The sequence below is a fragment of a genome, unplaced genomic scaffold, assembly GCF_019419815.1.
Source record: "Pyrus x bretschneideri cultivar Hongxiangsu unplaced genomic scaffold, Pyrus_bretschneideri_v1 Contig4, whole genome shotgun sequence".
NCBI classification, from domain to species: Eukaryota; Viridiplantae; Streptophyta; class Magnoliopsida; order Rosales; family Rosaceae; genus Pyrus; species Pyrus x bretschneideri.
This window is the reverse complement of record NW_025999723.1, coordinates 8694358-8716171: the sequence shown is the minus strand read 5'-3', so window position 1 is coordinate 8716171 and position 21814 is coordinate 8694358. Positions and strand designations below refer to the sequence as shown.

General features: G+C 37.0%; 4 protein-coding genes across 10 annotated transcripts; 2 read left to right on the top strand and 2 right to left on the bottom strand.

Moving 5' to 3' along the window:
- Positions 1-29: 29 nt before the first annotated feature.
- LOC125468784 (NADH-ubiquinone oxidoreductase chain 3) lies at positions 30-2549 on the top strand. The gene is given in 3 exon segments (XM_048565243.1): positions 30-194; positions 2323-2380; positions 2383-2549. Coding segments are annotated over 3 exon segments (390 nt in total).
- A 1090-nt stretch (positions 2550-3639) lies between these two features.
- LOC103958391 (glycerol-3-phosphate dehydrogenase SDP6, mitochondrial) lies at positions 3640-7635 on the bottom strand. 3 transcript variants are annotated; one of them, XM_048564865.1, is made up of 7 exons: positions 7165-7635; positions 6139-6612; positions 5691-6022; positions 5088-5248; positions 4731-4986; positions 4074-4376; positions 3640-3958 (listed from the first exon to the last, which is right to left on the bottom strand). In XM_048564865.1, exons 1-6 carry the CDS (start codon positions 7529-7531, stop codon positions 4077-4079), a joined length of 1890 nt encoding a protein of 629 aa, XP_048420822.1. In that variant the 5' UTR covers positions 7532-7635; the 3' UTR covers positions 3640-3958; positions 4074-4076. The 3 variants fall into 3 exon arrangements, with proteins under 3 accessions (XP_048420822.1, XP_048420823.1, XP_048420821.1); XM_048564866.1 differs by having other exon boundaries at positions 3640-3977; positions 4078-4376; XM_048564864.1 differs by having other exon boundaries at positions 4078-4376; positions 7165-7634.
- A 1387-nt stretch (positions 7636-9022) lies between these two features.
- LOC125468974 (vacuolar protein-sorting-associated protein 33 homolog) lies at positions 9023-15344 on the top strand. Of its 5 annotated transcripts, none has more exons than XR_007251316.1 (21): positions 9023-9144; positions 9268-9307; positions 9404-9484; positions 9736-9930; positions 10043-10153; positions 10282-10347; positions 10610-10717; positions 10837-10881; positions 11219-11275; positions 11692-11789; positions 12015-12066; positions 12198-12254; positions 12394-12456; positions 12534-12640; positions 12748-12870; positions 12963-13044; positions 13171-13241; positions 13330-13406; positions 14258-14316; positions 14416-14476; positions 14593-14665. XR_007251316.1 is itself a non-coding variant. In XM_048565822.1 (21 exons), exons 1-21 carry the CDS (start codon positions 9092-9094, stop codon positions 14693-14695), a joined length of 1713 nt encoding a protein of 570 aa, XP_048421779.1. In that variant the 5' UTR covers positions 9023-9091; the 3' UTR covers positions 14696-15344. The 5 variants fall into 5 exon arrangements, 3 of the variants coding, with proteins under 3 accessions (XP_048421779.1, XP_048421780.1, XP_048421781.1); XM_048565822.1 differs by having other exon boundaries at positions 13330-13410; positions 14593-15344; XR_007251317.1 differs by lacking the exons at positions 14416-14476; positions 14593-14665 and adding an exon at positions 13989-14055 and having other exon boundaries at positions 13330-13410; positions 14258-14321.
- A 535-nt stretch (positions 15345-15879) lies between these two features.
- Positions 15880-20218, bottom strand: LOC103941769 (U-box domain-containing protein 14). The gene is made up of 4 exons (XM_048565491.1): positions 19777-20218; positions 17970-18086; positions 17317-17730; positions 15880-17230 (listed from the first exon to the last, which is right to left on the bottom strand). Exons 1-4 carry the CDS (start codon positions 20056-20058, stop codon positions 16148-16150), a joined length of 1896 nt encoding a protein of 631 aa, XP_048421448.1. The 5' UTR covers positions 20059-20218; the 3' UTR covers positions 15880-16147.
- Between the last annotated feature and the right edge of the window lie 1596 nt (positions 20219-21814).

Sequence of the window (21814 nt, the reverse complement as noted above, 5' to 3'; positions counted from 1 at the left end):
ACCGATACACTTTATTCTCTATTTCCACAATGAAATCTGAGACATCCAGGAAGGTTGTGTTCAATTGCCCTGATAAATCGAACAATGGATTATGTGTATTCATTGGTTTAACTTGGTCGAGAAAATTGGTTTCGACACCATTCTCCTTGAGAGAGGCTAGATACAGGTCCACCAGATGTTTTGGGGTACGACAGGTATGCACCTATTGCCCATTGCCACCATACCTATGGCAGGCTCTTTCAGGATTTCTAGGAGTGTTATTCATATGAGCTTTACCTTTGTGGTGATTTACATTTTTGAAGCTCGGGCTTAAATTATGCCTTGAACCCTGGTTGTGAAACTGGACACCATGATTCTTGCCTTTCTCATTCCACCGGCCCCGCCTGTGCCCACATCCTTGTTTGTAATTATTACCACAAGAGGATGTGGTATTCACTTCAAGGGAAACAACATTCACTTCTGGGAATGGCGTTGATCCAGTAGGTAGGGACTGATGATTTTTCATGAGGAGCTCATTGTTTTGTTCAACCACAAGGAGCACCGACATCAACTGGTTATACTCAGGTGATGGTCTCCCCATAAAACATCATCTAGGAGCTAATTCTGAACATTGCAGAGTTGTACTCAACAACCGTCTTGAAATCATGGATCCATAGGTGTGTTCATTCATAACAAGCCCTTGGAAGAATCACTGTTTTCTGGTTTTTGTATCTATTTTTCAATGCCTTCCATAGGGTTAATGGATCTTCAATTGTTAGGTACTCACTCTTCAGTCCTTCATCAAGGTGGCGACGGATAAAGATCATGGCCTTTGCTCGATCTTGAGAGGATGTATTGTTTTCCTCCTTGATGGTTTCTCCAAGATTCTTTGTCTCCAGATAGATCTTGGTATCCACTACCTAGGTAAGGTAGTTCTTCCCAGTAATATCCAGTGCAACAAAATAAAGTTTTGCCAAGTTCACCATTTTCTTTTTTGAAAGAAAAATGAGATGTGTAAGAACTTGCAATAATATGTATTATGAAGGAATGTAGTATTAGAACTTCTAGTTCTTACAAATTTTTCATTTTAATATTCATGCTAAAATGATAAGCACTCGAAACTTCAGGCTCGAGATTTACATGATTAATGATGAGGGCGATTGTACCACACCACTCTTATTGAAACAATATAGCATAAGGTGGGCGATTATACCGTACCACAAGCAGCAGGAAAATTTAAATATGCAAAGCAGGGTGGACGATTATACCGCACCACCTAAAATTACAGTACAATTAAATTTGCAGTTCAAGATGGCCGATTGTACTGCACCATCTTTGATCGTAGTAAAATTAACATAAATCAACACTTGGTTAGTAGTCAAGAGTTATACCAACACAAGAATAAAAATATATGAGTAATTGTTATATTGAGAATTAGGAGCAGGCACGGTGCTAGCAGATCTTGACGAGGGTACACCAAGCAGGTGAGGCAGAGGAGTAAGAACAATAAAATCCTTCGAGGAAGCATTTTTCGGCTAAGGAACTGGTTAAGGTTAGAGAGTCATGCTGATAATGTGTTATAAATAGAAAAAGTTAGAGAGATAATCTTTACTATTGATAGGAGAGAAGCTGGTGCTAGATATCACATTGTTTAGTTTCGTAACTATAACACAAAGATTGTAGGAAAAAGAGGAATGGAGAGATACTGATATTATTGTTTTTTATTTCTTTTTTTTGTTGTGTCTTGTAATCACACACGGAATGCTCTTTATGTAGAGCCACATCCGTGACAAAACCAAAAAGTGAAGTGATTGCTCTTTTTGAAAACTTTACATAATAACAATCACACTACTATGACCTTTTTGAAATCTTCACATAATAACAAACTACTGTGGTCTTTTTGAAATCTTCACATAAGAACAAATTTCATTCTCATAATTTTACAACAAGAACCTGTTTGAAACTGATTTTATAGTAAGCACTTTTACTTATAAGATTTCTTATTGAAATATGTTGTTATTTTGTAATAAAAAAGTACGTTGAAATGTTAATTACAATTTCAAGTCCTTAATGAAATAGAAGTGCTTTTTGAAAAAGCATCTAAGAGCTACTCCAAGAAACGCTTTTTCATGCGATATCAAATGCGTTTCAAGTCGCATAAAGGTTTGAAAGCCTTCAGAAGCAGATTGACTGCGCATTTAGAGATAGTTTGGAACATTTGTTGAAAGGGCATGTGTTTTTCTATTTTCGTTTTTGTTCCTAATATTCACATCTGGATTTTTGATGAACTATTTTTATAATCCATTGTATTGATCCTATGATGTTTATTTCACATTCTAGTAGTCAGCCCATCCAAAAAAATTGTTGGCCTACGAATGTGGTTTCGATCCTTTCGATGAGGCAGTAGTCATTTCGATTTACGATTTTATCTTGTTTCACTTTTATTTATTATCTTTGATCCAGAAGTACCCTTTTTCTTTTCTTGGGCAATACCTCTCAACAAGATTGATCTGTTTGGATCTTGGTCCATGATGGCCATTTTATTGATTTTGACAATCCGATCTCTGTGAATGAAAAAAAGGAGGTAGATTGTCTGTCCTCCGGTTTGGATGTCCTTCTCATCTTCTTCTATTTTGTGTGGTCATGGTTAAACCACGTTAACATTTTATATTGATTTTTTTTTAATAGAGATAATAAGACAAAATGCAATAAAAATATAAAATGTTGACGTGGTTTAACCGTGACTGCACAAATAGGAGGGGATGGGAAGGATACCCAAACAGGAGGGCAGACAATCAACCTCCTGAAAAAAAAAATTGGCGGTTCGGATCTTCCTCTTGGATTTTGTCAACCGCTTAAGTGAAGCCAAAACGAGAGGGTTTCTAAAAGGCTCCAATCCAGTGAAAATCCGCTTAAGCTAAAAACACTAGTTTTCTCCCAGCCAGTCAACAGCCAGTACATAAGATAACCCCGAAACGGGAGAAAACCCCCTTTCTACCTTTCTTTCTCGACTGCTGTTAAATAAATCTTTATTTGAGTTCCCAATGACTAGTGAAACTCTCCCCGAATGAATCATATCGCTAAAAGAGAAATCATGAACTAGAATAGAAGAGCTTGTCACACCAATAAGTAAATACATCGTAGTAGCCTCTTCAGAACTATCATCAACGATATTTATTTCGGTAGAGGCAAAATAGAGAAGTTGTTCAAAAATCACAAGCATCGAGTGTTAAATTTGTTTCACCAACTTTTGGACCCAGCAAATCAACAGTAACCCGTGACTCGGGTAAATTGATATGCATGGATGAAGTGTGGTTTTACACAGACACTACTCGTGAACAAGGAAAAGAAAAAGTTGGAGGGTTAGTCATCTTCAAAGTTCAAAATTCAAAATGTCTATGATATTAGAAGAGGTTTCAGATTCCCGACACTCAGCATTTTCACCTCCGCCCAAGCCTTCAGCAACCCATCCGAGGCCGGTAATTCAAGTGAGGTCAGAAATGGTGGGTGTAGGGGACGAGGAAATATCAACCGTAAATAGAAAATAGTGTCTTTGAAATTAGAGAAGCATTTGGCACTTCTTTCTTCAAGAGAGGGTTTTACAAGGCGAATATGAAAGAAACGCTGTATGTAACTTATGAGGCAAGATACAAGCAAAACTGCAAAGACAGATAATTAATTTATTGTAATGTAATTTCTTTTTCTAACATTACAATTTTAATTTTGGAAACCCGAAAATACAGCGATCAGAATCAACTGAAAAAATTTACGAGCAACACTGCACAGAGCGTGCTGAGAATCTCGTGACAGATTATTGTGACAGATGACTAATAGAAATCCCAAAAGGGAAACAGTTAATTTTCATTGATGTGTAACTATACCCTTATGCTGTGTGTGGCAGGCATACTCCTTCGCACCAGAATTAAGGCCGGAAAACTTGCCGCCATTCAATATACTAGTGAAAATTGAATGCATAAACCTACAGCGGAGACAAGCACCTGATCATAATTCTTTATACTTCCGACTGATTTGATAAAGTAATTTGTCGATCGGGAATATAGAAAGATTAATTGACAAACAAAACACAAAGGTACTTACTAAACGTGTTTCCCATCATGGAACTGAGCATTTTTTGAAGATTTGAAAGTTTCCAAAAATTCCTTGGCTTTCTCTAACTCGTACTTCTGCCTAGAATTGTCCCACTTGTGTTCAGTTGCTAAAATTTCAATCACACGTGGCAATGCCTTGCTTGCCGCATCAGTGTCGAGGAAAGCAAGCCGAGATCTCCTAGCAATGAAATCAATGGCAGATTCACAGTACTCATTTCGAGCACAGTAGGCAACCTCAGCCTCTAGAAAGGGGTATCCATGGGCAAGCCTCTTCCCCAGATTTTCGTTCTAAAATTTGAAAATATGAAGTTATAAGTGAGTATAAACTTCAAAGCATATGACTAATCCAAATAACAGAGAAACACAATGTACTAAATTGCACAACGAAACCTTCGATTATAATTTTTTTTACAGGGATTACGAGTTTACACATTAAACATAACATATCTAGACTTGTAAAATATGAATACATGAGTGTAAGTGTACCATTCTTCAACAATTATACTTATGAAGGAAGTTGAGGAATCAGCTACTAATATCGTAATTTAAGGACACCAGAAGCATATTGTTATTTACGAGAAATTCATATATTATAACAGATTACAAGTAATACAGTAACTTTTGGAGCAAGACAAAACCAACCTGAGCAATGGCAGCAACTCGTTCAGCAAAAGTACCATATGCATGGGACAGATGCTTTGCTGCAGCAGTGTCCATCACCGCAGGAACAACTTTACCATGGCTGTTCTTCATGCGCACATATTGTTGAGCTATAACTGTAAAAGATGCAGGGTCCCATCCGTCTCCACCGACAATCTGCAGCTTGGAGGTCAAACATCCATTTTCTGGGGTCAGATTTCCAGACTTTATTGCTGCATTAACCGCATCTTCTGCCATGCTGAAAATTTTCTAGTCAGCAAAATATAAGTTGCCTAGTTTCAAATGGAAAACCTTTAAACTATAAACTAAATCATCTCAGCTCAACCAAATAAACCTTACCCACGGTAAGTAGTCCACTTGCCGCCCGTGATTGTTACCAAACCAGGATAATCTTCACATACAACATGATCTCTGGAGATGCTCTCAGTGCTTTTCGCAGATGGATCCGTTGCCAATGGCCGAATACCACTCCACGCGGAGAGAACGTCCGTGCGGCGTACCTATATTTTCCCAGCAATGCTTTAGTACCAACAAGACAACTAAATAGAAAAAGAAAGAAGAAGACACCTAGATTGAGTTACAGCATTAAATGTCTTCCACTACTTTCCGCATTTGGACATCAATTATCAACCCGACTTAAAAATTCAACTAGTCAGAGAAATCCTTGAGGAGAAAGTGTTATACTGTGGGAAATAATAGACAATCAACTGACCAAGCTGCTCATGTTGATAATTAATATCCAAATACAGATCATAAGATCACACTGAATCTACACGCAAAATTCTAGCTGACTAAATAGAAAGGAAGTAATCATTGAAAGACCATATTTTTAATTTTATAACTGCTAATGTATATTTGACGTGTGATAAACATGGTGTTGGGTCATAAACTTGGATTAGCAATGCAGGAAAAGATGCCCCACAGGCACAGAGAATCACAGACCTTGACATTAAGGTAATCACAAATGGCATCCAATATGAACTGAATCTCATCCTCATGTGGTTCAGGAAGAAGAGTAATAGAAGTGTTGGAATCTGTGGTGCCAGCAATTGTTCGTCCCAACCATGGAAGCATGAAAACAACACGTCCATCCTTAGTTTTAGGAACAATCAAACCCATACCCTCAGGAGAGTAATAGTCAGGAAGTACGATATGTACACCGCTGCTTGGGCATATCATTGGTTTTGCATCTTGATCTGCCATCTTCCTTAAAGAGTCACAAAATGGACCAGCAGCATTCACGACGACTTTTGCGTATGTATCAAACTCTTTCCCTGGTAACTTAAGAAATTAAGTAAGAATCACAATGTTCAAAAAGGAAATTAATAAATCATCATTTTCACACTACATTAGTATATAAACCAGTTGTGGAAGTGTGCGCTCATTCTACCTGATAAGTTGTCTCGGATTCTTGCACCAATTGTCCGATTGCTAGCCTCATCCTTCAACAAAGCAACCACTTCTGCATGGTTAAGCACTGCTGCACCAGCTACGGCAGCAGTGCACACCAATCCAACATTAAGACGTGCGTCATTCATCTGCCCATCATAATACACCACGGTGCCCTTCAAGCTTTTATTGTTACCCTTCCTGGCAAGGGTGGGGAACAGCTCAACAGATTCTTGTGCCGAATAATATCTGGACACATGTAAGAGTCGTAGTCCTGCCACCAAATCGTACATTTTCAAGCCCATCCAGTAGTACACTACCTCAAACCAGTCAAAACACGGTGTCATGCATGGCAAAGCATGACAGAGGTGTGGTGCATTCTCAATAACCTGTTTACGCTCCTCAAGCGCATGGAATACCAACTTCAGCTGTCCATAGTCAAGATTAAACACGGCTTTCTCCAAGTACCGAACACCTAACATAATAAATTTTACATAAGCCGCCGGGATGGAATCAAAACTTAATTGGAAACCAAAATATTGAAAAAAAAAAAATTAAGATAATGATTACTGACTCCAAACGAAAAAATTCGAACATCATATCCTGTCATATCTTACAGTCAATTCAGTTAGTATTTAAAAATTATCATAGCAATATGAACCGGCCAAATCATGGATTCAAAATTGAAAGATAACAACGGTCTTTCGGATTATTCCGTCTCGATTTACTGTTAAGATCAATATAGACAAAGTTAAAAAGTTGGCGAAATTACAACAGCTCTGTAAATTAATCCACTCCTGTAGCTCAATTTCTCTTCAAGCACACAAATGCATTGACAGGAGGCCAAAACGACGAACGAAACAAAACAAAACGTCAACAGCAACATTAAGAACTGGAAATGACAAATTGAGAGGACAGGGAAATCCATGTAATGCAATTATGCAACACAATATATACAGAGAAGTATGAATTCTATATATATACGGATACGGATACGTGTACGATTGTACATATGCAGTACGCCTACCTCCATGAATTAGCTTGGTGGACCGCGACGACGTTCCAGAAGAGAAGTCCTCGCGCTCGACGAGGCCGACGCGGAGGCCTCTGGTGACGGCGTCAAGAGCGACGCCACTTCCGGTAGCGCCACCGCCGATGACGAGAATGTCGAGTGGGTTGGAAGCGCTCGCGCTAATAAGAGCGGCCTCCTGAGCCGCTCTAGACGGAACGACAGCGTTCGGGTCGCTGATCCTCTGGCGAACGGCGCCGAGGGAGGAGGGTCCATTGCCGCGGTCGCTGGCGGAGAAGGAAGGCTGGAGGAGAAAGGCGCCGCTCGCCGCGGTGGCGACGCAGGCGGCAGCTCCGAGCCGACGCAGGCGTGTGGCGGTGGCCATAAATTGAGAGAGAGAGAGAGAGAGAGAGAGTGGCGGGAGCGTGGGGTCGTCGAAAAAAGTTCTTTGCCTTGGGAATCGGTCGCCGTGTGGATGGAGTGTCCTATGCGTTGGTTGAGGAAAAGGATCCTCACGGGTTCTTTTTATGAGAACTAGAGATTTTGTAATCCTCATCGTTCATCATATATTGTGTAATCAGTTTTCGTTAAGTATTATTTATATTTAATTTTAAATTTTAAAATAATTTTTGATCGTATATTAATCACGTGATCTCTAAGATCTCCAAAAATAGAATTCGACAAATATCCTTTTCCGTTGGTTGAAACTTGATAGAGAGACACTTTCCTTCCTTTGCCATTTTTCTTATTTTTCCTTTTTTTAATAACAGCATGCCGCTTTGTAATGTATTTTTTAGGACTTTATCAACTCTCTTTTTTCTCAACTTGAAAAAAGGTAATTCTCGTTTTACTATTTCAATCATTGTGAAGTTCTAACTTTCATACATTTAAGGTTTTTTTTATCCTATTTTTATATCTAAAGCTTAAATTTTGTAACACTTTTATAGTTCTATTATTTTTTCTGTCAAGAGCACAATTAACTAATGACACGGCATACGGCTGAAGGATGAACACCGTGGATAGCACATGGACAACGACTGGACCTCGTATGACTTTTTTTAGCAAAAAATTTGAAAACTTTAGAAAACAAGGGCCTTTTTGATATCTTATTCAAATGATTTCATCATTTATCAAAACATTTATTAAAGACTTATCTTGAAAACAATTTTCTTTAAAACTCAAAAACTTGTTTGGTATTAAATTTAAAAATTTTAAATCTTAAAATTTAAATTGGACAAAAGAGATCCAAAGAGAATGAGTTGCAGAAGAGGGAGAAAGATGAGAGAGGAGAAAAAAAAAAGAGAGAATTAGAGGAGAAAGAAAGAAGAGAGGATTAAAGGAGATAGAGAGGAGGAGGAGAGAGAAAGAAGGAAGATGAGAGAATAAAGAGAGCCGATCGGAGAAGAGAAAGAAAAGGAGAAAGAAGGAAAAAAAAAAGAGAGAGAAAGGAGGAAAGAAAGAAGAGAGATACATTCGAAGTGAGAGGGGAAGAGAGACAAAAGAAGGGAGTGGGCTAAGTTCTCTAAAACCTCAGTTTTGATGTTTTTAGATAATAGGTCAATTTTTAAATTAGTTTTCAGAGATCAGAGTGGCTACTTTTGAGTTTCAAGGGTAAAGTAGGATCAAAATTGAGGAAAGTGATGGCTTTTGTGCTTTAGGGAGCAAATTGAGATTGAGATCAAGTTCCATATAGTATAGCTAAGAATAAGTCTATTTTTTATTTATAGTTGCATAAGCCTAATTTTCAAGCAGAGTAAGCTCATCAATTGTACCGAAGCAATCTCAGTCCGACCCAAGGCCCAGAATAACGAGTCCAGGCCCATTATAAAGTTGCTTCAAGTAAGTTTCATCGTCTTCATCTCCGAGCAGACGAGCCAGCTCTGCAACTGAAAAAAAAAAAAAAAAAAAAAAAAAAAAAAAAAAACAGTGAGACGTTTGGACTGCCATGGCTCAGATTCCCAACTTAGACAATGCTCCGATCAATCTCACATCCCTCAGGTACCAACTGATTACTTTTTCCATTTAATCTCCAATTAATTTTGTATTTTCTTCATATATATATATATATATGTATATATGATTATATTATATAATTCTTGTGTGGATATTATGGTATAACAGGGAACAGTCTCAGATGGAGCTCGTAAACATCCTCAAGAATGTGAGCTCCAATTCCTTATTTCAATTTATTTTCCGTTGAAATTTAAATTAAAAATGTCTTGAATTTTGATTTGTTTGATTGTTCTGGAATTTGTAGATTCGAGGAAAGAAGTGTTTGGTCATTGATCAGAAGCTCAGCGGCTCTCTCTCGTCGATCATCCAGACTTCGATCCTCAAAGTAATTCTATCACATTATTTCCATAGAAATTCATGTTTTTCTGCTGAATTTTGTGTAGTTTGTGATGTGATTTTTATGCTTGTTAAGCTAGAATTTAATGGGAAACTCGCATTCGAAATTTGATTTTCGATTCTTAATTTTTGGCAAAGCAGTTGTTACATTCAACTGAAATGAGTTGAGTATAATGCAGGAAGATTTTCTGGTGGAATTTAGATTGTAATTGTTGTTGTTTTAGTGGTGAATGCAAACAGGAACATGGAATTGAGTTGCGGCATCTTTCAGCTGATCCCATTCAAACCGACTGTTCCAAGCTGGTTTACCTTGTCCATTCAGAGCTTACGTTGATGACGTTAATTAGTTCGCATATGCATAATGATACGTCAAAAGGACTGCAGGGAGAATACTATGTTTATTTTGTCCCTCGCTGTGCAGTTGGGTGTGAGAAGGTGAGCGTGCCTTGGCTATTATGATTACTTTGTATAAGTGATGGTTTTCAATGGATCCATTGCCGGTACATTTGAAAATTGAATGATGATAAATTCCATTTTGGTTTTTCAGATCCTTGAAGAGGAAAAGGTCCATCACTTGTTGACTATAGGAGAGTATCCGTTATACATTGTTCCTTTGGACGAGGATGTTTTGTCATTTGAACTTGATCTTTCTTGCAAGGTACTGGAGAAATTTCTCATTTTTTATTTTTTGGATTTATTTTAATTATTTTTTAACATCAGATGTTTAAACTTATTCTGCACTATTTGATCTATATTTATTAACTTTCTTTTCTCTCTGCATGGTAGGAATGCCTAGTTGATGGTGATACGAGCTCTCTTTGGCATATTGCAAACGTGATTCACAAGCTTGAGGTTGTAGAAAATACGTGCACATTTTTGTTCAGTTTACTTTAGGTAGCTTTCTCTTTTTAATGGTATTTATGTGATTTATTTGATCATGCAAGAATGAATATATATGTATATATAAATACACACACACACACATACACGCACTTGTATAACATTGGAGCAAAATAATATTATGATTGTAGTGAGAAATTGTGCTTCTAGTTACTCTAGTTAATGTTCTTTCCCTGGGTGAAAATTGTGCCTTATTTATTGTTTTGTTTTGAAGTTTTCTTTTGGGGTGATACCAAATGTGAGGGCTAAAGGCAAAGGATCAGTGCGTGTGGCTGACATTCTACACAGTATGCAAGCTGAGGAACCGGTTAACTCACCTGATGTAATTTATGCATGACATTAAGCTCCTTCTCTTATGAATTAATTTAAAAAATATATATAAACTGCATATTAAAATGAACACTTAATAACCTTCCACTAATATCTTGCTTGTAACATCAGATGGTTGTGCCAGAGATAAATACTCTCATCCTTTTAGATAGGGAGGTATACTCTCTCTCTCTCTCTCATTCTCTAAAAGTTATTAGTTTGCCACACAACATGGCGTATTCTGGCCATTTCTTGTGGTACAAATTTGTTTGCAAGACATGCAGTATATAACTTTAAATTCATTAAGTATGCCATTTTGTTAAGTTTACTTAAAGTTTTATTTGGGAAAGGAATAAAAAATTGCATGGTAAAGTTATGAACCCTTCTTTATAATCATGGCATATACCATTCCTTATTCAGAAAGTTACAAACTCACGTCCAGCTACTGCATATTTTGCTGCAACTGTACCGTCAATTGTGGTTTTTGCTTACATCGATAATTCCTTGGATGTAGGTGGACTTGGTAACTCCCATGTGTTCTCAATTAACATATGAAGGGCTTCTTGATGAGGTAAGTCATTGTAAAAACTGGCGGAAGTATGTATTCAGTAGAAAATCAATCACATGGCATGATTATGATAAAAGCTGCATGGGTATGGTAGGTAACTAGGTATAGAAAGCGTATGTTAAAATTTTGAGTTGCTCATGAGGTTTTTTCATCTGGACTGTAGCATTCTGATTCAATTGGCATCCTAAGAACGTATGCAAGTTTTGCCAATAACTTTCTCATTTGTTTTTCATTAAATCAGTATATTATATCTACTCTGATTAATTATTTGCCTAATACCTTGATTTGTAAGTCAACTGAACCTAAGTCTTTTTTTGTATTAAACCTAAAACTCTAATGAGAAACCTTAAATTAAGGAGAATTCTTGTTTGTTTGTAATTTGAATTAGTTGCAAGCTATCCCTAATCATTTCAGTGCAGTTTCTGCATATCAACAATGGTGCTGTCGAGCTAGATGCATCTTTCATGGGGGCGGCCCAACAAGAGGGAAAGAAGATGAAAGTTCCACTTAATTCAAGGTGTTTTCATTGTTTCCTTGAAAGATTTGCTAATTCAAGGGCATCATGTCACACATATACTCATTTTAAGTCTTTTGGCACATCCATTACACTCGTTGCTCTCAAATGCCTATACCATCTTAGTCTTTTCTTTCTGTAATTGTTTTTCTTTACTCATTTTTCTTCCTATGTGCTTCTTTGGTCCTCTGTGTTTACACTTATTACTGTGTATCGTAATAATTACAGTGACAAGCTGTTTAAAGAGTTACGGGATCTCAACTTTGAAGTTGTTGGCCAGGTTGATCTATATTCAGCACTTTAGATTGTTATGTTTTCTTTTCCTGAAGCTATTTCTTCTAAGGTCTTATGAAAATGAAAAATCCTTCCTAGCAGTTCCATTTCTCATTGCTACCTGCAGTATGATTGCAGATTCTACGTCAAAAAGCACAATCAATGAAGCAGGACTACACCGATGTGACTAGCAATGTAAGTGAATGTTATAAGAGCTGAATACTTGCCCTTCTGCAATCATGAGGTGATTTTGACTCAATTTTCTATTCATGAACCTGATGGTATTACCAGAATTATTTTTTTCTAATGAAGTGATAAATAATTTTGCATATAGAACCAGACAGGTTCTGAATTGAAGGACTTTGTCAAAAAACTGAACTCGTTGCCAGAAATGACTGTAAGTAATTCTTTAAATCATTATAGGAATCCATACAGGGAGTTTTATATTCTGATTTGCTACAATTATTGCTGTAGAGGCACATAAATCTTGCTCAGCATCTGTCAACGTTTACGTCAAAGGCATCATTTCTCGGACAACTTGACATGGAACACACAATTATTGAGGGTCAAAGTTATGACATGTAAGCTGAATTTAGGCTGCTGCTGTTGAGAACTTACATGTTTAGGGGTTTTAAGCTTTCATTTTCTTTAGCCATGTAATTAAGACTGAAAGAGTTTGTGAATGCAGATGCTTTGAGCATATTGAAGAAATGATCCATAAGCAGGAGCCTCATGTGAACGTCCTACGTGTTCTCATATTGTTTTCTATTACAAATTCTGGGTTACCCAAAAAGCATTTCGACTATTTAAGGCAAGTGCTCTTCACTCATCACATAATATGTTTCAATTTAATCCTTTTGGTTTTATATCTTATATTAAATGGTTTTTGTATTCTTGGTTTAGGAGAGAACTACTCCATAGTTATGGATTCGAGCACATGGTTACACTGAATAATTTAGAGAAAGCTGGATTGCTTAAAAAACAGGTTCATTTTTATTTTACCCTCGCAAAATCATCCACTGGTTTCCTTGGATAATTTAGTAACTGGTGAATGGACTTGTTTGCCCAAAAGAATAAATGTGGATTCATTGTACACGTCTGAACCTTGCAGGAGATGAAAAGCAACTGGCTGACAGTTAAACGTGCCCTGCAACTTGTAGTTGAGGACACTGACACTGCAAGGTATTATTCTCTTCACTTTTAATTTTCTTTTTGGCTGTGTTCCCTTTTCATTGGTACTAACTTGGTAGGCAATTTTCTTATATCACAGTCCCAATGATATTTCCTATGTGTTTTCTGGATACGCACCTCTTAGCATTCGCCTCATCCAGCATGCTGTTCGATCTGGATGGTGAGCCTAATTCCTTCACTAAAATTTTTGTAGCATGTTCGTTTTCTTTCCGTTTTTGTTTATCTGTTTCTCATCTTCTTTCAGTAGATCCCATCAATTCTTCTTCACCACGAGTATATATTGTGCAAGTCATTTGCCCTTTGTTCTACTCAAGCTCTTAGAAAACCACAGGAAATGATAAAGATGTATAATCTATCGTTTAAGTTTTCTAATAAGGGCCCATACAATTTAGAATAGTTTAAGACTGAGGCAAGTTCAATTTTGCTGGAGACAAATTCCAGGTAGGCACTGAAGCCGGAAATGTACTCATGCAAAGTGGACAGCTGGGTCCCTAAATTTATCATGTTAAATGTCTATATTTAATTAAATCAACGTTGGAAGTTTCTTATCTGTAGCCATGGTATAATATTCTGGGAAGTTGGTATTACAAGATGGTTTCTTGGTCTTGCCTCTTCTACATGATTTACCGTTGTCCCACCAGAAATTCATTACACCAGTCTTTCACTAGATAAACGTTGGTTTTGTTCATGTTATCTCGGTATCTGGGTCTCTTAGTTGAAATTTCTTTATTTTTGTAGAGCTCTTACTTCTTACTGAAACTTTGAAGTTCGGTAGTCGAGGATCAGAACTTCTATTTCAAATAAGGCTTGCACCAAAAAAAAAAAGACTTTCATAGGACTCAAATTAAAGTCTTGTGGCTTTTTATGATTAACTTAAGGCTCATTATTCTTTTCCCCTTTTCCTCTTCGTATTGCTTTGGTTTTGGCGGAATTTTCATTGTTGTAAATTTTCATGATCTCGATATGTGGTTAATTTGCTCTAAAACATGCAACTTTTTTACTTTCAGGCGTCCTATTGAAGAGATTCTGAGGCTTTTACCTGGACCACATTCAGAAATAAAGAGAGTTAGTACATTTCTTGAGTTATTTGTTCTTATTTTATCTTTGTGTGTGTATGTTGGATTACATGTTAAGCTGATTTTTTCCGTTGTAACAATTTTACAAGGCAGATTCTCAGGCAGCCCGTCGTTAGACACTTTGCAGGGGCATTCGGCCAATGTAGACAAGTATGTCCCAACTGGTCCTATTTTATAAGATTCTGCTCTCAGTACTGTATTTCTTGATTTGTTGTTTGCTAATGCTGCATGTATACTTCATTGTAACATTTCTGAATATATCCCAGGGTGTCTGATGGAAGGCGTTCTCTAGTACTGGTCGTCTTCGTTGGAGGTGTAACGTTTGCGGAGATCTCTGCTCTTCGATGTCTCAGTGCTCAGGTATGTTGATTGTTTTGCACATATGAAATCTACGACATTTATTTAGGTTATGCCATTTGGTAGGTGGATGGGTTGGATCTCATTTATACAACTGTTTTAGTTCACGTGTCGGGGTTGATTATCCCAAATTTTCTCTCCTTTTCTCTCATCTGTTGCCTGCTTGATGTCCTAATTCCTGAATCTATGGCAATTTGGATCTTGTGGGAAGGGATGGCATATGATTTGATAATTTGGACATTAGTGGGAAGTTAGATTGACATGTAAAATTTTGTAGATCAAATAAGATTGGATGTGATGAAATAAAATTTTGTAGATCAAATAAAATTTTGTAAAATTTTATTGAAAGACCCGCTCTGCGATTCCTCTTAGGGCTCATTTGTGCTTTTAAAATGGCTGAAAGCGTTTTTAGCGAAAATGTTTTTGGATTCCCAAAGCACTTTAAGTGCTTTTTCAGGATTTACTTGCATTTTTACAAAGAATTGGTTACAAAAACATTTTCGCCAAAAGCGCTTTTAATCATTTTAAAAGCACATCCAAACGAGCTCTTGATCAACGGGAAGTGATTCGAACCTAAAACTTTTTCCGATAGCATGGGAAGATAAATTCTGTGATGCGAAGAGCTATTCCTGTTACTAATAAAATGTCTTTATATTCTCAACTTGTGTTCTTCCTGCTGTTTTTCTAATACATTTAACTATTTACTCAAAGAAAGAAAATGGATTTCTGTTTAAATAATAGATGAATAATGTTTGAGAAGCATGAAACATGCAAGTTTACAAGCCTACCGTTTTTGACCTGGAAAAAGAGCATACATAAAATAAAGCAAGAGAGACTGTGTCGCATGCGAATTTTTTATCCAAACGTTGCGAGTGCATAAAACGTGGAATTCTAGAGGTTAAAATGAAAGCGCGAGAATCGCTATCTGAAACAGAATACCCGGTCTACTGTATCTGGAAAAGCCGGCCATATTGAATGGTAGAAAAATCAAGAATTTTCCCGCCTTCTTGTTTATTAATTAAATTTTATGGTAACTCTCCAATAATAAACTACTTTGAACACTTGATATGTCGATATTGGATATTCAGTGCTTAAAATGTTTACAAAATTTTCGATATTTTCGTCTAAATATTCAAAAATAAAAAATCTATATAAAGAAAGGGTTGAAATGCAAAATTCATCCTATATCGATGAAATATAGAAAAATCAATATCAATGATATTTATTCATTCACTACAGAAATTTTGCTAGAATTCATTGCATACTTCGAACTTTTGAATTATTTTTGAAAAATTTTTCTCAATTTCAACTAAATCTGAATGAGTTGATATACCGACCCCATTGCAAATTTTCACAACTTCCGGCAACTGATATCGATACTTGCATCGATATATCCATAAATTTACATATTGATTATTTCAAACATTGCGTATATTACAGTAGAACTACACTTTCTTCATCCTACTAGCATTGTTGGGAAATAAAATCATCGTCGACGCGTTGAAGCAGCTCTAAAACACTTACAGCTTTTCTCTTGGCCCTCTCAGTGCCATTTTCCGACAATTCCTTCATTGCCTCTTCCGCACCGAGTTCCCTTGCTAGTTTCAACTGCTGCAAATCACCTGCGCATAACGACCATAACACAGCAGCAGCATTCTCCCGGTTGCGTGGGAAACCAGTTCTTATAACTTCCACTAAAACTGGGATTGGCTCAGCTTGAGCAATTGCTGCCTTCCCCTCTTGGTGGCTAGCCAGAATGGCCAGGATTGCTAGCGCTTCATCCACCATCCCGCTTCCTGCGTCCTCGAGCAATCTCATCAGTGGGGCCACAATACCTGCCCTTACAGCCCTGGCCTTGTTTCCCTGATAGATTGAAAGATTAAAAATAGCGGTAGCCGCATCCTTTTTCCCTCTCGGTGTCCCCTCGCACAGCAATTTTATAAGGGCTGGGATAGCTCCAGCAGCTCCAATTGCCACCTTGTTTTCATCTACAACAGACAAACTGAAAAGGGTTGCAGCTGCATTTTCTCTAGCCTCCATGCTGCCATTTTTCAAAACATCTACTATATCGGGTATAGCTCCAGCATTTACAATCCCTCCCTTGTTGCTCTCATTTATCGAGAGGTTGAGAAGTGCTGTAACGGCATGCTCTTGGGTCCGAGAATCAGCAGACGACAAGAGCTCAACAAGGAGAGGAATGGCTCCTGCCTCAGCAATACACACTCTATTATCTCCATTCCTCTTTGCCAGCAAGCGGAGTTCACCAGCAGCTGCTCTTTGTTCTTCCGAGTTCCCCTTTGCTAGTTTTTCTAACAAGGAAGCAATAGAAGCACGATCAGAGTCTGAAATACTGCTTCCTGCTTTTCTGTTTTTACCATTCCCTTGCTTTTTGGGTAGCTCAACACCATTGCTTTCACACCACAAAGCAATTAGACTCTTCAAAACATAGTTTGGTGTTATGGCTGTGTGCAACAATGTCTGCTGTGTTTTGGGACAAGTTTTGTGTCCTGCATTCAACCACTTCTGAATACATGATCTTTCGTATGTCTGCGAAAATAGGTGAAATCATTAACCACGAGAACAATAGAGAAACTGACAAAGCGGTACGTTGTTAAAGACGGTCAAGGACGTACCTGTCCAGTAGAGACAATCACAGGATCCTTCATCAATTCTAGTGATATTGGACACCGGAAATCATCTGGGATGACAGGAGATCTGTGCTTGACCGTGCTCTTGTCATGTTCTGAGTTGTCGACTTCTGGGTTTTCCATAAGCGCTAGGTCCTTTAGCTTCTTAAGCAGAGATTGCATCTTTTCAAAGTGGTCCCCTAGATCTCCGTCACTTGCGATAACCCATTCATGGAAAGCAAGTGACTCTTTCTTTAAATCATTGATGGTTCTGAGGTACAGCTTCTCTGAAAGTCTTTTTATTACTGCAGGGTCAGGATCTGTGTCTCTTACTGCTACAGCTAAATCCATCTCTAGTTGTGAGTCAAGGCAGTCCTTTTTTTCTTTCGCTCTTTTGAATTGAGCATGCACTAGTTCAATCTGAAAGAAATTACACGGGATACTTCTTGTTAAACACTTTGAAAGTGAAAAAATCCATAATTTGACACTATTTTATGCGTTTTATAATTTGTTGCTCGCAAAGAGAACGGGCTTTCTCTCTCATTGTTGCATAATCGCACCATTAAAAAAAGCGCAAAGAGAGAAAAGATAAACTATGGGTCATTGTCTGCTCAAACTCTTCTTCAAATGCAAATGTGGAATGCGGGTTGTAAATGTACCTGTTCGCAAACTTCCTCTGACATGTCAAATTTCTCGTAAGGAATTTTACTCAATGCTGCTTCAATTTTTACCGTCATTTGGTGAAACTTATCAATGATCTCGTCCCTCTGCAAAGCCTGTTACATAAGAAAACACTGTCTACCTTTAAAACCCTGACTAGCAATTAGCATACATCTTGGTACATAAAACATTCATTGATGTTCATATTCTGTTGCTTCCAAGTGTGCATGTAAAGTACATGCTCATATCTAGTGCTACTACACCAGAGTTCAAGTGTGCATGTAAAGGACATCTACCCGTCTTGGAGGATGTCAATCTCACTTTCTATATGTTAAATAATAATCGGAAGAAATGAAAGCACGAACTGACGGTGAAAACGTAAACACTAGTACTACACTTGATCATTATATTCAGTTCAAATTCAGGATATCACAGTAGAATGCGAGAAGATGCAACCTATTGTTCCAAAACCTCCTTCGTATGAAAGCACTACATTCTAAGAAGTCGAGTTACTCAGTCCTTACAAAATAAAAAGAAAAAAAAAAGGTATCACTGCAACTTAATTAAGCTGGCAATAAACTATTAAAACTGTTAAATAACAATAATGCAGCGTTAACTTGTACATTGCATAGATGAGAAATTTTCTAAGTCAACAAACATGGAGGTCAAAATAACACGGCAGAGGTCCTTAATTGGCTATTTAATCAAAATAGTCTCTGAGATTGGCAACTCCTCACTTCGGTCCCTGACAATGAAAATCGATAAAAGTGGTCCCTAAGTTTGTCCACCGTAAATCATTTTGGTGCTTCTGTGAAAAATGTGTCAATATCCTTGGTTTCTTGGTGTATTTTACATGATTGAGTAGAGTTGTCTACTTATTAGATTAGCAACACAGCATAACTAAGTAGGGCTAAGTCCTGTTTGTTGCTAATTAAGGGGGTTGTAGTCAAACTAAAAGTGATAGATTTGATAGGATTTAAGAGGATTAAGGACTCTTACAAAATTCATATGGATTTTTAAAGAATTTGAATGGATTGCGGTGGATTGTGGTGGAAGGATTTGAAATCCTAGGGGGTGAGGTTGTATTCTTTTTAGTTTGGTTATATATACTTTTGGCTCTCAAATCCTACAAAATCCACAACTTATTGAAATCCTCCAAAATCTTAATTTTTTGAATACACTTGGATTTGAATGGATTTTAAAATCCTTTAAAATCTTTTAATTGACTACACCTCGATTTTAAAGGATTCTAAAATCCTTTAATTGACTACACCTAGATTTGAATGGATTTTAAAATCCTTTAAAATCTTTTAATTGACTACACCTTGATTTTAAAGGATTCTAAAATCCTTTAATTGACTACACCTAGATTTGAATGGATTTCAAAATCCTTTAAAATCTTTTAATTGACTACGCTAGGATTTTAAAGTCTTAAAATCCTCTCAAAAATTCTAGTTTGACTACACCCGTAAGGAACAAAACATTTTCATTGCAGTATTATGCTCCTTCCATCAGAAAACAAAAAGGACAGAACCTGAGCAATATATATTCGATTGACAATTTTCCGAATCCTTTTCGAACTAAAACCACATTCGCAACTACCATGTTTTCCTTAACTTACTCTCTACCTTGGCTAAGAATTGTGTTTCCTGCAAACTGGGAATTTCAAAATACCTTAGAATTCCTAGCTAAATCAAATGCTACAAAATCCAAAACTTTACTTTTCTCTCTCCACTTTCCTTCGTTTTCTCAGCAACCAAACAGAAAACAGAAAATTGAAAAACACAAACAAAACAAAGCAAGTACCTGATAAAGCTTGCTCCCTTGGTTGACCGACTTGATGAGCTGCTTTGCCGAATTCAAAGCCTCCCCCAGCGACTCCAGAGCTACAGCTTCTTCTTCTCCCAGCTGTTTATTGTTATCCTTCAATTCCTCGAACAGAGGACTCAAAAGCTTGACTCTCCGCACGAAGTTTCCGTACATCTTCCTGAACGCGTTTCGGCACTCGGGCAACTCCGAAATCGCCTTCACCGACTCGGCGAGTTGATTCACTACTGACCTGCTCGTATCTTCTCCCGTTGGACCCATGTGGGGTTGAGAGCTGAATTGTACTGGGAGGAGCTGGAGCTGGAGGTTTTAGGGGAGATGAAGAAGGCCCAGATGAGCAAGCTGAAGGATTGGGATTGGGATGGCGGTGTCAAGAAAGAAAGGGGCAAAATTGGAATGTCAAAGTAAACGCGATGGATGGTGGTGGTGGTGGTGCTGGTGCTGGAAGAAGAAGGTGGTTGTTGTGGATATATATGGTAACGCCAAAGGTCGGAGTTTGGTCTATTCTTCAACTCTTGTGAACCACGAATTAAATATTAATAAAAGTTCTTATGTTTAACTTATTACGTGACTTAATTTAAATATCTCATTTTTTACTGTAAATAATACCGTTATACTAAAACAATTTCTCAATCGTGCATAGCTTGGTATGTGCTCGTTTTCTAATAACTCAGAGTCCAAATTTATGAATAGTTCCTTTTGTAGTTTGAGTCTTCTAAATCTCTTCCTTATGGAGTAATTTAGGTTAATATCGACTTGTCAAAAAATAAAAAAGGTGTTCATCGACTATAAGATATACGCAAATATTTTACTAATCGATAACAACTAAAAGTTATCATATTTGTATGCCTTAAAAGTTGAGACATTCTTCCACTAGGTAGAAATCTTGCTTAAAGAACAACTAATGTGATTGAACTACGGAGTCATGGTAAGTTAGGAAGTCATTGCTTAATCCTTGTATGGGGTTAAGTGTTACGGTCAGATGACATCACTTATGACCAAATTTTTGTTGCCTTGCGACGGAACTGCCCTTTACATTGCATTGCAAAAGAACTAATCAAAGCAGATGCATTTAAGTAAAATAAATATTTGTGACGATAAATTGATAACGAAAATAATGAAACTTCTTTACGTTGACTTAAGAATTGTAAGGGTATGTTTGGGGGAGAAATTTTCAAATTTTAAAGTATTTAAATAAAATGAAGAAGAAATAGATCGTATAAAGTTAGGGAAAATGAATTTAAAAAATATATCACATGAACAGTACAAAGGTATATAAGAGGCATGTAAATTACTTCTTTCAAGTAGTCATTTTGCAAAAGTCTCTTTGCATGACTTTGTAATACTCGTGTGGTTCATTTCTGATCTCTCTTATCTGATTTTTTTGTAATTCATTTCTTCGTTGCAACATCTAAATCTTTGAAATTTGAAAATTTCTGACTTGACATTTTCCAATATGTCAAAGTAGGATTGAAATTTGATTTGGTCATATATTAATATTTTGTTTTTCTTTTTGTCAGCCCGCCGACTTGTAAATATGAATTTAATAAATTGCGTCCATCAAAAAGGGGTATTTTTGACCTTTAACAAGTAACTTGGCCAAGTCCTCCCTATTGTGCTAGTTTTCATTCCCGCCCGTAAATTAGCCAGACAGTAAGCTAGCTGTGCTCCGCTTCAACTTAAGCCAAAATCTCGTCTCTTTTTTCTTCATTTAGAGAAAATTTTTATTGTGCCAGAAATATTATTTTATATATTAAATGTTATAATATAAGTGGTTAAAACTTTTAATTAAGTATCCAACTACTTGTATTATGAAGTTTGATATATCGGACCATGTTTCCGATACATTAAAAAATCTCTTCTCTGTATGGATCTAAATTTTACCATGCTCTTCCAATCTTGCATTAATGTTTATTTTATGGCTTAAACAATGTGAGTTATTGATGGAAATTGAAGGTGACATTAATCCATCATGAGTTGTTTGATAGAGAGAGAGAAATTGAATGAATGTGATTTC

What these genes read in the sequence shown, in the direction of transcription:
- LOC103958391 (XM_048564865.1), bottom strand. Translation starts at nt 7,531, where the DNA reads ATGGCCACCGCCACACGCCTGCGTCGGCTCGGAGCTGCCGCCTGCGTC. An exon ending in CACCAAGCTAATTCATGGAG is followed by an intron (nt 6,613 to 7,164) that starts GTAGGCGTACTG and finishes TTATTATGTTAG; the next exon opens with GTGTTCGGTACTTGGAGAAA. An exon ending in GTGATTACCTTAATGTCAAG is followed by an intron (nt 5,249 to 5,690) that starts GTCTGTGATTCT and finishes GGGAAAATATAG; the next exon opens with GTACGCCGCACGGACGTTCT.
- LOC125468974 (XM_048565822.1), top strand. Translation starts at nt 9,092, where the DNA reads ATGGCTCAGATTCCCAACTTAGACAATGCTCCGATCAATCTCACATCC. An exon ending in ATCAATCTCACATCCCTCAG is followed by an intron (nt 9,145 to 9,267) that starts GTACCAACTGAT and finishes ATGGTATAACAG; the next exon opens with GGAACAGTCTCAGATGGAGC. An exon ending in CATGCTGTTCGATCTGGATG is followed by an intron (nt 13,411 to 14,257) that starts GTGAGCCTAATT and finishes TTTTACTTTCAG; the next exon opens with GCGTCCTATTGAAGAGATTC.
- LOC103941769 (XM_048565491.1), bottom strand. Translation starts at nt 20,058, where the DNA reads ATGGGTCCAACGGGAGAAGATACGAGCAGGTCAGTAGTGAATCAACTC. An exon ending in CAGAGGAAGTTTGCGAACAG is followed by an intron (nt 17,731 to 17,969) that starts GTACATTTACAA and finishes AATTTCTTTCAG; the next exon opens with ATTGAACTAGTGCATGCTCA. An exon ending in TGATTGTCTCTACTGGACAG is followed by an intron (nt 17,231 to 17,316) that starts GTACGTCCTTGA and finishes CTATTTTCGCAG; the next exon opens with ACATACGAAAGATCATGTAT.